This window comes from Lissotriton helveticus, chromosome 3_1 (assembly GCF_964261635.1).
Source record: "Lissotriton helveticus chromosome 3_1, aLisHel1.1, whole genome shotgun sequence".
NCBI classification, from domain to species: Eukaryota; Metazoa; Chordata; class Amphibia; order Caudata; family Salamandridae; genus Lissotriton; species Lissotriton helveticus.
The window spans coordinates 967,625,038-967,639,605 of NC_136061.1; the positions used below are offsets into that span (position 1 = coordinate 967,625,038).

General features: G+C 44.5%; 1 protein-coding gene across 1 annotated transcript in view; it reads left to right on the top strand.

Annotated features, from left to right (window-relative positions):
- Positions 1-14,568, top strand: part of TRPM8 (transient receptor potential cation channel subfamily M member 8) — a 267,091-nt gene that overhangs the window by 235,349 nt on the left and 17,174 nt on the right. Inside the window, exons 17-18 of the mRNA XM_078683346.1 lie at positions 4,411-4,627; positions 8,583-8,674. Of these exons, the coding sequence (XP_078539472.1) occupies positions 4,411-4,627; positions 8,583-8,674 (309 nt within the window). The remainder of the gene's footprint in view (positions 1-4,410; positions 4,628-8,582; positions 8,675-14,568) is intronic.

A 14,568-nucleotide genomic window follows, 5' to 3' on the forward strand; every position in this document is an offset into this window, starting at 1 on the left:
ATGGCCTCCAACAACCTCTCAGCAGACTTACTGGAGGTAACAGCAAGGGTGTTGGCAAAAGGGGGCGAGTCCTCTGAAGACTTGCCGTCTTGCTTTTATTTATTTTTATTTATTAGGGCATTTGGACCCCAGGAACAGCATCCGCCAGGGCCAGGAATGTTTTGAATGAGGTAGGGGAGCCCCCTCCCTGGCCAGTTTCAGTCTGGGACCCAATCCCCTCGGGTCTTTTTGGGGATTTTTTTTACAAATTAAAGGGAGGGGGCCGAATGACCCCCCTTCGGGCCGATTTCGGCTCGGGGACCCCATCCCTCAGGGCCTGGCCTTTTTTATTTTTAAAGCACTAAGTGGCGGGGCCACAGCGTAGCCCTCCTCCAGGGCAGCCCATGGCGGCAACAGGGCTAGCCAAACCGGTGTATAGTGAGGTCCCCACCATTGACAACATGCAGTCACAGGGGAGAGATGATGTCAGGGGAGGATGCTGAACGGTATTGCCCCTGGCTACCAAAGTTCATCAAATTGTGACCATCTTGGCAACTGCATCCCTGGTGGCTCCTTGGCTCACATGTTTGGTCAATGGCTTTGTCAGTCCATTCAGTACTAGAATGGGAATATATCTCATTTTATAATACCAGTCCATGTTTATCATCCAACATATTGACAAGATGGCACACTTCCCTAGTGTAGAGAACATAACAAAAGTCAAGTGTCAGGTGTACTGCAGCTGTACTATGCATTGCAAATTGTAGACTGCAGAAGTGGGCTGGTAAGTGTTGTTTGATATTTGATATTTATTGGTTTATTAAGCGCCTGAATCACACACAAGGGTAATCTCCGTACTATGGAACTGCTGCAGCTGGATAAAGAAGGGGAACAAATTAAAACAATACAGTTTTGAGAAGCCTTCTGAACTGTAAGTGATCCGGGCATTACCGCAAATGGATGGGGAGTTGGTTCCAGTAGAGGGGGGCTTGGTGATATAAGGTTTTACCTCCTAGGCACGATTTTTTGCAATGTGGAACAAGGAGTAGAGACTTAGTCCCTGAACATAGGCACCTGGATGGCAGATATTTAGTAAATGTTTCTGCCAGGTAGCTGGGACCTTTGCCATTCAAGGATTTGTTCACAATGCAGCAGATCTTGAATCTGATCTGCTTCCCCATTGGGAGCCAATGCAGTTGCTGCAAGAGAGGGAGGGAGGCAGATCGAGGGGAGCATTGGAAACCAGGCGAGCTGCGGTGTTCTGGACTACTTGCAATATGTTCAGTGAAGCTTCATTGGCTTAGATCAGAAGAGCATTGCAGTAGTCCAGGCGGTTCAGCACCAGTCCATGGATGAGGGTTTTCCGCGTGGTCAGAGGGAGGAAGGGAAATACCCTGCTAAGGAGGCTTAACACATGGAAGGAGGCGCCGGCGGTAGTTGCGGCGTGCTCCTTCTTTATCAGTTTCTGGTCCATGCGGACGCCCAGGTGTTTGACCACAGTCTTGGGAACTGGAGCGGCACCCAGCTCCACTGGCTACCATCTTGGGGACCACCTTACAGATGCGTCTCCGAACAACATGATCTCAGTTTTCTCCACATTGAGCTGGAGGAAATTATTCCTCACCCAGCTAGCAATAGCCGTCATGCCCTCTGAAAAAGTGAACTGAGCTTTGGGATTATTTTTGTTGAAGGAAAGTAGGAGCTGAGTATCATCAGAATATGAGATTGGTACAAAACCTAAATTCCTGAGTAATCCTGCTAAGGGAGCAACAGAAATGTTGAATAAGGTGGGACTGAGACAGGATCCCTGTCGTACTCCCTTAGTCAGATCCATAGTCTTTGAGCAGAAAGGGCCTAGATTGATAGTCTCAATCAATCAATCAATCAGGTCATTTATAGAGCGCACTACTCACCCGTAGGGTCTCAAGGCGCTGGGTTGGGGGGGGGGGGGCGTTACTGCTCGAACAGCCAGGTCTTGAGCTTCTTCCTGAAGGAGAGGTGGTCTTGGGTCAGGCGCAGGTCTGAGTTCTATGAGAGAGAAAACTCGACATCCATTGCAAGGCTGTCCCTTGGATCTCAATTTTGATGAGTCTCCTGAGCAGAGTCTGATGAGAGACCGTGTTGAAGGCTGCCGACAGATCGAGCAGTACGAGAAGTACTGCTTGTCTGTTGTCCAAGGACTGTCTAATATTGTCTGTTACAGCGATCAATGTTGACTCAATGCTGTGCCTGGGTCTGAAGCCCGACTGGGAGGGATCGAGACAGCTAGAGGCTTCAACGTAGTCAGACAGGTGTTTGTTGATGTGTTTTTCTAATATCTTGCTCAGGAGCAGTAGCAGTAAAATTGGAAGATAATTGGATAGGTCATACATGGGGGCCTTAAGGTTCTCATCGAGAGATTGAGGATTGAACAAATTGGGGCAGTCAGCTATTTGAAGAGTAGTGAGGTGGTCTTAGCTGGAATAATATCAAAAAGGGAGTCTGATTTTACTGTGTTTAGTAAGGACTCTACATCACCGTCCGTGAGCGACTGGGACATTTTCTAGCTTCTACATGTTAGACGGTGCAGGAGAGTGGTCTGCCGTGGGATCCTGCTGAGAGTTTCCGACTGAGGTGATTTTGTCGTAGATCAGTTCAATTTTCTGAGTGAAGTGAGTTGCTATTTTATCACATAGAGCTTGGGCAGGAGCTTCTTCATTGTTGCACGCCTTCGGGTTACGGAAGGATTTTAGGATTTGGTAGAGGGATTTGGGGGCATTCCCTGCCTGATCAAGTTGCAGCGCTATATGGGCTTTGTGAGCCTTTTTTAATATTTTTATGATATTGACCCAGAGCAGTCTTATATCTTTCTGCATCCTGTGCATCATGGGAGAGGCGCCAGCGCATTCCAGTTCTTTGCAGAGGCTCTTTTCTCTCCGTAGATTGGGAGAGAACTGCGCTGTCTGAGGGCGCCAGGCTGAACTAGGGCATTGTTTCAAAGGGGCCAGGTGATCCATGACGGTTTTAATTGTAGAATAATAGTGGGCCAGGCATTCCTCTACAATGTCTGAATCAAAGTTCCAGACTGCTGGAATCCTGGAAGTGGACAGGGGTGATTTTATGCCACTGTCTGCGTAAGCTAAGGGGGGCTGTGGGGAACCCCTGATTTGAAACTCTATTAGTGAATGGTCCGTCCATGTAAGTGGACAAGGAGCTCCGCAGAAAATGTTTGGGGAGTGAGTAAAATTAAGATCTAACATGTATCCAGTTGAGTGGGTGGGGCGGTCGTTGTTCTTACTTAATTCTATTGTGGTTAAATCTGCTAAGAGCGTCGAGGCATCCTGATTTGTGGTGTTTTCACTGTGAACGTGAAAGTCACCCAGGAGCAAACTTTTTTGTTGAACTGACATGAGAGGAAATACATTCCATTAGTTTAAGAGAGAAGTCTAAGAGGGGACCTGGGCGCCTTTCCAACTGTTGAGGAAGCCAGTCAATTCTAAAAACTGGGATTTCAGTTTTGTAATTGCTTAGTTGCTCAAGTATTCAGACTTTAATGGATTCCTTATGAATTATGGCTATACCCCCTCCCACCTTAGTCTGTCTGTCCAGCTTTTAGATGCGGTAGCCCTCTAGTAGTGCCGCTGCTATCGCAGGGTTGGAGCTGGGTTTGATCCAGGATTTGGTCAGGAATCTAATGTCGGGGAGCTTGGAGCAAAATAAGTCCCAGATTTCAACTGAATGTTTAGGTAAAGATCTAACATTGCTTATTAAGCAATTCCAGCCTTGGTTTCCCGAAAGGGTCTGGGGAGAGGTGTCTACCTCTACACAGGGGCTATGCTGACTTTTATTTAGGTCATGCGTCGTACAATCAGTGAGGTGCTGTTCCAACCTCAGGGTCTGAAAATGACAGGATCTACACGTGAAAGGCCCCCCCATAACCTTGGGAGCTCTAGCCTAGCATTTGCATGGTGGGTACATTTATTTGAACTACCTTGTCTTATCTCGAGAAGTTCCTGGTTGGTATATGTGTATATGTCCTTCAGTCTGGTACATGATGCTGGCGTGAAACATGCAGGGGTCCTGGCTCCTGACGATGACCAGGCGCGACTGGCGCAGATGGGCTTGCCAGTCATGGGTTTAAATAGAGGAGGCTAGCAGCTAGACTGCTAACCTCTGATCCGTTCTACCCGAAAGCACTGAACTACATTGTTGAAAATGTAGTTCACTGTCACATAGTTTGAAGCAATCAGGATGTGGGAAAATCGAATAATGCATTTTAAATGGTAAACTTTTCAGTCTTTGTAACAATAGTTTAAAGACTTGGACAGGTTTGTGCAGCAATTACAAAAAACATTTTATGGCACACAATAGGTCTCTGCAGGCATGCAGATGTTACCCTGTGGTGGCTGAAATGTAGGATCTTGACATATCTGTTTCTGTCTCTGTTGTAAGGAAAAAGCATTTGGATGGGAAACAGACCCAACTCTGGAAGTATGGAGCCTTCATAACATCACCATTTGTGGTCTTCTCCTGGACAGTCATCTTCTACATTGGCTTCCTCCTGCTCTTTGCCTATGTGCTACTGATGAACTTCCAACCCGTGCCCACTGGACTTGAAATTTCTGTCTATGTGCTGGTCTTTATCTTGCTGTGTGATGAAATCAGACAGGTATGCAACACATATTCTTGATATTCTCAAATTAGATGAGGTCAGAGTTAGAACTTCAAATAGAGCAAAACATGTAGAATTGTATATGAATTTGTATCAACGACATGCAGAAATTGTGCAAGGCTTTTCGGTACCCCAACACAAGAAGCACACCTTCCTCACTCAATTCATTTTCGACCATGTAGAGAGTGTGTCCTCCTCTTCTTTCTTACCTGACCACTTGCCATGACACATCCATCCTCCTCCTCTAAAATCGGTCTCTTCTCCTCTTCCTGTAGTATATCCACCATCAAAGCACCAGTTTTTGATCATTCGCCAATTGTCCACCCTGAGCAATGAACTGCAGTATGATTTCTTGGGGAGTGCATGCTTTGTTGAACCTTACGAGCTTTGCAAGATGCTAAGCTCCTGAAGCTTTTTCTGTTGAATGAAGACAGTGTCAGCAGCTCTTGGGGACAACAGTTAGTGGTCCCACTGCAGTGAAGGTCTGCTCAGAGCAATGGTGGGACTGACAGGCATTCGTGCTCCCCATCCCATACTCTGAGCTGCCACACCGCAAACACGTAATTTCCTGACCTGGACGTCCTTCTCCCTGCCCCCGCCCACTCTAAGTTTGGCAGCCAGCCCAGCACATCCCTTGTTCTCCCCTTCTATCCCTGCACAGCACACCAAGACTATTAATGGCCAGTACACCACAGGGACCTAGTGCCAAGGTCCTTGCTCCTCCATCCGGTGATCGCAGCTCCCATTCCCTAATTTTCTGCTCCAGGATGTCATCTCCGGTAGACATTTTAAACAGGAAATTTGCACTAGGCCACAGGGCAGGACATTTGACTAAACTACCTGTAGGCCATTGAGATCGCGAAAGATTGGCTGACTTAATCATTGCCGTATTTTACCAACATATTCCAACTTCCCAGGTGCAATAAAAATACACATACTTCTAGCTCTTAGAAGATATAAACGTGTTAAATGTTCAAATTCTCCATAGTACCACCAATTCCCCTTTGTAAATTATAAAATATCATAGCTCCGTTCCATTTGACATCAGAATGCAATTTTTACATTTTTTTTCTTCATTTATGGGTGTGAACTACTTCACTTCAAATCAATAAGAATTGCATCAGTGATGATAACACTCTGGAGTCCGTTATCAAAATACATTATTGTGAATGCTCCACTAAAATATTTTTAGGTCCACCCTACTCACCACATCGAAGAGCATACTTTGATTTGTCTGTTACCTTAAGAACTATGGGCCATATTTACTAGCAAGTAATGCAGCGCGGTGCTGCAAGTCATTTGGCTGTGACGCACTGCGTTACTTCCGAAGCAAAGGAATGCCTCATATTTACAACAATATGACATATCCCTGAGCTTTCCCCTGTCCTGACGCATAATTGGATGCCATGCGGCAACGCAGGCACCCTTGCACCGTGGTAGTAGTAGTCGTACATTTTTCAAGCTTGTTGGTGCAGCCTATGCTGTGTTACTCTAGACACGTGTTTCTAGATTCAACGAGGGTGAACAATTAAAGACTACTGTGAAGTAAGTGTTATCATGAATTGCATGTACCATGATGCATTAGGGCAAATTGAGTGCCCGGATGTGAGGCAGTGTGCTCCCACCCTCCTGTTTGGAACAGCCCCCTTGAGCTACCTTGCTGACGAGCTTGTGTTGATGCACTTGTACCTGTGAGTGGTACAGAGACTGGGGAAGACTTTGGGCAGCATTTTTAGCACCTCCAAAACGACTTGTTGCTCTCTTTTGATGAAGGAATGCATCCAGAAACACGTGCCTAGCGTTACACAGCACATGCTGCACCAACAAGGGTGAACAATTAAAGACTTCTACTGAAGTAAGTGTTTATATGCACTGAATTTTCCATGAATCATTGTGGCAAATTGAGTGCTGGGATGTGAGGCAGTGCGCTTCCACCCCCCCTTCTACACCTGACGATACACCGGAATTGCTCACTTTCCTAACCTTAGGAGTTAACTATAACTATGGAAAAAGTGTATGTAATGTACATTTTCCACAATTATAAACGGCATCTCTGTATGTATATCCACGAATCTTGTCATTGTTATTCACTAATCATGGTAGAGTGGGAAGAATGGTGTAAACTGGTGGTCCTACCGACCACGCCACACCTGCGGTTCCCCATCTCTGTCCAGATTTTGGCGAAACCACTGGATTGCCACTATCAGAGCCTCTTCTGGGTCTGTCGAAAGTAATCCCTGACGCAGTGGTTTGTCAACCACAGAGCTTCTGGGTCTCAGTGATGATCATCCCACCCTATGAAGGCCAAGAATACTGTCACTCGTTTCTGCCTTGTTTCCCCCATGCAAGGCATGATGGAAGCAAGCAGGGACAAAAATAAATTACCCCAAAGCACAGATAAAAAGCTCCCTATACATAGGGGTTATTTCCTTTTTGTTCAGAGAAAATAAACTCCTGCTTTGGGAGTTTGTTTTCTTTAAACACAAAAAAAGTTCACAAAGTGGGTGCTTTGCCGCGGGGGGGGGGCTACCTTCCACAGCATAGAAATCCCCTGCAGGCAGACATCGATCTCTAAATATGGGGCACAGACATCTGCTGGGTGTGGGGAGGAGTAGAGATTATGACCTCTGCCCCCTTGTCAGATCAGAGGACCGCCCACCAGGGTTTAAATGGTTTTATGTGCACAGCTGGTACTTTTATGCACATATACATTTACATGGATAAATGTTATGTGAATCAGTCTTAGACCTCTCATACCAAAGTAAATTACTTCTCTCACTTCCCTATATCTTTGGTTAAAAACTCCACTTACTCTATAAAAGTTACATCTAACTGTTTTAACTTATTCTGCTCCCTTTATTTAACTTCCGGCAGTATTATTTAAATAATGCAGTAAAAAATGTCGTTAAAGTGACAATACACATTTCTTCTGTACACTATATAAAAAAGAAGATAATGTTATAATATAGAAAATCACATTTTATCTATCCAATGATTTTACAGGTTCACTATGTGAAGGCAAAATATAAACCGAATCCAGCCTTTAGATTCTACATAGTACCCATTTACAAAAGTAAACCCAAAGACAAACATGACACACGTAAGTGCACAGAACACAAGCTGAGAGTATGACCAGATACACAGACATGCACATTTGAACACTGGCGACCAACATGGTGAGCAATTAACTTCTCACTCAACGGATTCTGTGCCCGCCACCCTGCCTGGTACTCGCTTCATTGACCTATTATAAAGCACCCCAAGTATCCATTCTGGTACCCAACTTTCCAAAAGAACATAAGAAATGTGAATAAGGAAGAGCAGGTTATGAAATATGTATGAACTTTCCTTAAAGACCTCATAGATTGCAAGGGTGAGAGTTAATCTGTCTTCCAAGCTCAGTGCTGCCACCTAGAAATGTTCACATCTGTGTTCTTACACTTATTATAGCCACACATCCTTATTCAAAATGACCACTCATTAGCGTTTAACCGAATGCCTACTCCACAAATTCCCAAAAGGTGGAATGTAGTTGGGAGATCCCATAATGCAAAGAGCGAAGGTACGGTGCACAGAGGCAGAAGGCACCAATCTCTTTTAATTGGCTCAACTCAGGTGTACATCAGACAGAGGAGAGTAGAAATGTCATGAGGAGAGTTCAAGGGGACCACACTAAGTGAATAGGAATGCATCTTAAATTAGCTGTTCAAATGGTCCGTAAGATGAGTGTGTAAAGAGAAGCTTGGTTGAAGAGTCTAGGTTCTTCCTGTTAAAGAGCCATTTCCCGTGCAGTGAGTAGTATCATTCCCACAAGTTAGATTTCTTGTTTCATGTATTATTAGAGGATGATCCACTATTCACAAACAGACAAGAAGTACAGAATTGAGTCTTCCATCTGTCTTCCACATCAATATATCTCACCTGACATGCTTCCTTCTTCCCTTTTTCCTAGTTGTACATGAGCGGTGTTAAGTATTTCACAGACATGTGGAACATCATGGACATGCTGGGCATCCTGTACTTCATCACTGGCATTGTTTTCAGGTGAGTGCATAGCCACTGCCCGAAACAGCCTGTCTCTGAGAAACATGCTGGGACTGCTGCAGGCCTAGCGTTTCAACAGCCCTGTTGTACATTTTACAGAAATTATGAAGCTCGAAATCTGAATTTTCTGCAAAGTTGCAAAGGTTCTTATCCAAAAACTTGATAATGCTTTGTAAAAACAATTTGGGGGGGGGGGATGTAGGTTTTTCAGGAAACAACCTATGTAAAGCCCCAATCTTGGAATGATAATTTTCGTATAAGAAGATTTTGGGGTGGGGGTTAATTGTTCTGCAAAAACAGTTTTCAGGACTTTTCCCCAGCGGGCATGTTTGATAACGTTTAGGAAATTGTGCATTTTGTCACCTTCCCCAACTCAGGAGGATTAGAAAATACGTATTCTGCAGTGTGAGTGTGACTCAATTAATGCTTCTAACAAGTGGATTATGAATGACAATGCATGTCTGCTACCTAATAATGCATAAAACTAAATGTCCATATAAATAAACACTATGTGGTGATCTATAACTTTGGCCTTTTCGTATCGTTCTCTACTATACCTTGGAACAAAAGTGTTAACCCAATTTAATTCTGTTTACGAGTTGTTATCTACATTATTCAATGGGGTAACTTGACACAGAAGTGTAGTCTCCCATTTGAACCCCTTTCAAGAAATAATGGGACTTGCTGGATGTGTCAGATGTTGAGCTGTGCATCTACACTCGAAGAGGGTGTGTGCTCTTGGGGCTCACTTTTTTCACGTTTTCCCTCCCGACTGCCTTGCTTGCTTGCAAACTGTTCTATTACCCCACTGTTTAGTCCTGTTTTGGGGTATTGTTTTTCAGCCGCGGACGGCAGTGGGAGTACCTGCCGGGCGGTGACGTAGGGAGGGGCAGGGTGGGGGGTAGTAATGTATGGATTACGGACCTTAACAGGTAAGTAAACATATAAATAAATAAAACGAATTTTGTTGCACGCAATGCATCGCATTTGGTGATGCAGTGCACATACGATGTACGTTTTGGTGACCACCCAACTACGGGTTACACCTTCTTCAGGGCACTAAGGCAAGATGTTCCCAGATTCAAAGTGGGCGGTGTAAAGGGGAGCAAACCAGCAAAGTAGTAATCGTGTCTATCTATCTAGTGAGGTCATGCATCGGTATGACAATCCTACGGCAGAATAATAGATGTGTAATCCCATAGACACCAATTCAATAAAGGTACTTCAACTGTTCGAACAGAGTCATCTGTAACTGAGCCGGTGTGTATATATATATATTTCCACAAAGCCCTAAGGCTCAAGATCACTTGTGGTGTAGATAGATCATCATTCTGAACCTCTGCCTGGCATCAAGGGGAGAACCTCAGAGACGATGCAGAAGGAGAGTCAACGGACATCTAATCCGGCGCCGCAGCGCTCAAAAGTCGAATGTCTAACAAGAAACACAGAGGCCATAAATGGCATACGGGTACAGGAAGAAAATCATTATTAAAACTGCATTTAGAGCTTAGATTTGTGGAGACTCCTATTCAGGGTGACTGGCCATTCTGTAATGTTCTTGGTAGCTGCAGGCTTAGGGCACTGCTTCGCATCTGGATGGCCTCCCATGACCAAACATTAAAACCCATCAGGCCCTTTTCTAGTCACGGCCTCTTGAAGTCTGAACATTTTGTCAGAGCTGATTTTGGTTTTCAGTCCAACCCTCCTAATATTGTATCCTGCTGGATCTGGAATATCTCACCTTATTAAAAAAAACTATTATGGAGCGTTGATAGGCGTTTTTCAAATGAAATAATGTGAGCTATTCCTGAGATAAATCCATGCTCAGTATACAAATAAAAAACTAACCGTGGTAAAATTGTGAAGGAAATCAAAGGATCAACGTGTTCTAAAAGCTTCCCCTTCTGTCTCTGCTCCCTTCTCACTCCTAATTCTGCCCCCCTTACGTTCTCCATGTTCAACTTTATCCACCTATTCCTCACACTTCCTTCCTTCAGGTTGTATGGCAGAGACACACATGGCTAAACCACACGTACCTCTACAACGCTGCCCGAACAACGAACGCATCTTGAAAATAAATAACTTTACCATGCATGTATTTATCATGCAATTTCATGGTAAAGGCAGTACTGGTAAAGGGATATGTGTGGTAAAGATCCCACCCTTGCCCCCCGCCCTGATCCCTAAAAACAACACTGACTCTCCCCCCCAGCACTAAATTCCACCCCGAACCTCCCAAGCCCTAAAAAAAAAAAACTCACGACCCACCTGAGCCCTAACAATAATCCCGACCCCCTGAGCCCTAAAAACAACCCGACTCCCCCTGAGCCCTAAAAACAACCCTGACCCCCGAGCCCTAAAAACACCCTTGATCCTCCTGAGCACTAAAATAACTCCGACCCACAATCCCTAAAAACAACCCGACCCCTAAAAACAAAGCTGAACCCCCGAGCCCTAAAAACTACCCCATCTATAAAAATTACCACCCACCCATTAAAACCTGCCCCCACTTAACAGACCACGCCCCGGAACTCCCTCTCCTGATCCATCCTCTTCCTGTGCCTGCTCATCCATGCATCTAGATGGCACACTGCCATAACCACCCATATGCGTGGTTAAGGCAAGCGTGGATCCGCTTGTGGGGACATGCATGGCCCAGCTCGTATCGTAAAGGCCGTTTCCCCTTCCTTCATCTCTGCATCCACCTTTCCTATCATCCTCTCGCAGTCCCTCTTTTCTCCCACTTGGTGACCTCTCTCACAGTTTTGAACTGAGATATGATCCTGGCACAGACTTTCTCTCAAGAGAAAAGCAAAGTCTCACATTGGAAGGTCCGGGAAACTGTGCGACTTGACTCATTGCGCTGTATTTAGACAAAAAGGTACACGTTGTTTCCTCGTTTTCCCGTGTTAAAAGTGACGCAAAAGTGGCGCAAGGGGCTTGTAAATAAGCCCCATAGTGTGTATTTACATTAAGGCATTCCCAGAAGCATGATCATAAAAATGTTATCTAGGTCTTTATTTTAAGTATGGTCTGGGTTTGACTTTTATGCCTTTTCCATGTGGAAAGTCTTTATGGGATGTTTAATGTGGGAGTTTTTGGATTAGGGATCCCGTGTGAGTTTTGAAGCTGCTTTTTGCAGTATGGGGTCTTTGCAACAGGTCTTGAACACTGCGTGCCGAGTCCCAGTGGGATCTGCCTGTGGGCACTATGGAAATGTACTAGCTCACTAATTCTCTCACTCAATCAAACTGGCTGTGGAGAGCTAGCACACAAGATTTTGAAATTCCACGAAAGGTCATTAAAAAATAAAATGTAGGGCAACCATCACATGTCTCAATATCTGCTAGTTGAGGCAGCTCTGGAAGCTACAGGCCCTCAAAGCGCTGCTTGTGGACTCCATAAGTAACAACATGGCAGCATCACAAATGACATAATCGAACAAAAGCCACAGCTGCGTCACCGATGTCAATGGCAACTTTAGAAAGCATGCACCCTGTTTGCTTGATAGCGTTTCAAACATGTGGATTAATGTGGACAGAGGTCATTTTGATGTGATGAGCACGTTTTTGCTCCCTTTGATATCTTGCATGAGAAGCGTGATTAATATGTGGCTTTTATAAGTGAATATTTAAATGTGTGTGCTGTGTTTGATAAATGATTTGCTACCAACCCATAAGAACTGGCGTTTTTCTATCAGAGGGATGGGGGGAGCAAGAAACATTTGTACCCATTTCCAATTCTCTCGGGATCCTTTGTTGATACTGTAGGAGCTGCTAACCTTTGAGTGGGCTCTTCTGTGCTGCTCATTGCAGTGAGTAAATGTAGTGTCTCACAAGGCAAAGTTAGTGCCTCTCTGCCGTATCACAGATCAGCCCCCGGGTAAGCTGAGCGCGTTACAAGTTTCATATAATAATAATAATAATAATAATAATAATACATGGGTAAGGAGGCCCTCAGGGGACCCAGAATGTGATGCGCAGTCAATGTCACTTTCAGGACACCCTTTTAGAGGAGGAATCATGAAGGTTAACACAGACCCACCCCCCTATGTATTTCCTCACAGGATGCACTTACCGATTGCATTCCAGTATGGAGGGGAGCAGTGCTGGAAAGCAGGTAATCCCACTGGATCCTAGTTCCTGCATCTATTTCTGGCCGGACGACCCGTGTAAATATGCTTAATTAGTCTCGGTTTCTTTTTCTGACAATGGGACACAATTCAGCAGCACCTTCACGCTGCCGGCGTTCTATTCCGTGCAGAAATCTACCTGCAGCGAGGGAGCTTTCTTATATTCACTGTCCAGCGGGACACAAACAAAGGTCTAAATTAAAGGGCCATCAGCCCTTCTTTTGTTCAAGTATGATCCTGGCTATATGTACTATCTGGAGGCTATCAACCAGACCTCAATGCAATAAAGGGAAAGAAAGGCACACATCTTATTGCTTCACAAGCATTTTAGAGAAACTATGACTTGGAGGCAGGTTTTTTTACTTTGTTCACCCCCCCCATGTCAGAGATGTGCATGCACTGTAAGTTACATTTATCTATGTGTATGAGTAATTACACTAGTAATGATTTAATTCACACCTACTAAGTTATATTTATTTAGACCTTTTATAGCGTTAGTCATCCCAGAACAGAGCGCTTTACACCACACACAGAGACACAATGAATCAATGTACAGGAAAGGTTACTTAAGACAATGAGAGTTTTAGGGTGTAGGAATCGCACATCATTCATACTTGCCAATATTATATGTGAAGAGTGAACCGTTGGGAGAAACAGAAAATCTGGGTATAAGATGTGACACAATGATTGGGTTTTTCCCTACTAATAGCCCTCTATTACTTCCCAGAGGAGCTCTTTTTAGCAATCTTAGAATAACAACAGATTCAGATAAAAACCATAGTAAGGAACTAAACCTATGACTTACAGTTTGCATGCAGCTCATTGATGCTGGTAAATAGATTATTGTGCTATTTTAGAAGGATTGCAACTGATGAACTGGAGATAACAAAATGATCTTAGTGTCCAAAGCAGTAGCCCACTTACCTGTCTACATAAAATACAAATCTGTGATCTGCATGTCACACAAAGTGCTTTGCCGCAAGCACATTAGCATTCCATGCTACTTTATGAGTCAGAAGTGTGGTTGGACAAAAAAGAAAACTGTCCCAAAACTGCTTTAACCACCAAAGTTATCGTACCCCATTGTAACTGCCTCAAAGTTGCTAGGCAGACCAAGATCTCTGCAGCAGGTGTCTTAACCCTGTAAGATGTTTCAAAATACAGCATTTTTGTAACAATTTTAATAAATTAGAGCAGATTTGCGTCACTTTTGTCCTTGTTACCAATTCCTGTGCAACAGACATTGGCTATCAGACTCTGCTTTTCAAGCTCTGCCCCTTATGACTCCCCCTTCCCTCCTCTGCCACACCTTGACCTCAAATGTATAGGTTCCAAGAGTAAATTGAGTCCAATTCCTGCCCTGGAGGAGAGTAAAAGACAAGGAAGGTTGTGGGCTCTTCTGGAGAGACACTAACAGTGCAGTGGGTGCAGTTTTGCCTCTGTCTCTTCAAACATGCTGCACCTTGGCCCCAGGTGGGATGGCTGAATCCCGAATTCCAAAAGTAAGCCAGGAGCACCACAAGAGTCAGGCGATGGAGCATCTGCTTTTTAATCAAGTTTACGATCTCAGTTGCCTTCATACTGGTGACAAAGGGTCTAACTTATAAAACAGACTCTACACATAGATGTAGCATACGATTTGAAAGAGTAACACCTGCATGCATAAAGTGTGAATCCTGATTCACACAGTCAGGATCCGTAAGACTGTTATGTGGGCAGAGGTCTCCTGCACTGCAATACGGCCAGATGTTTCCGCACCTGT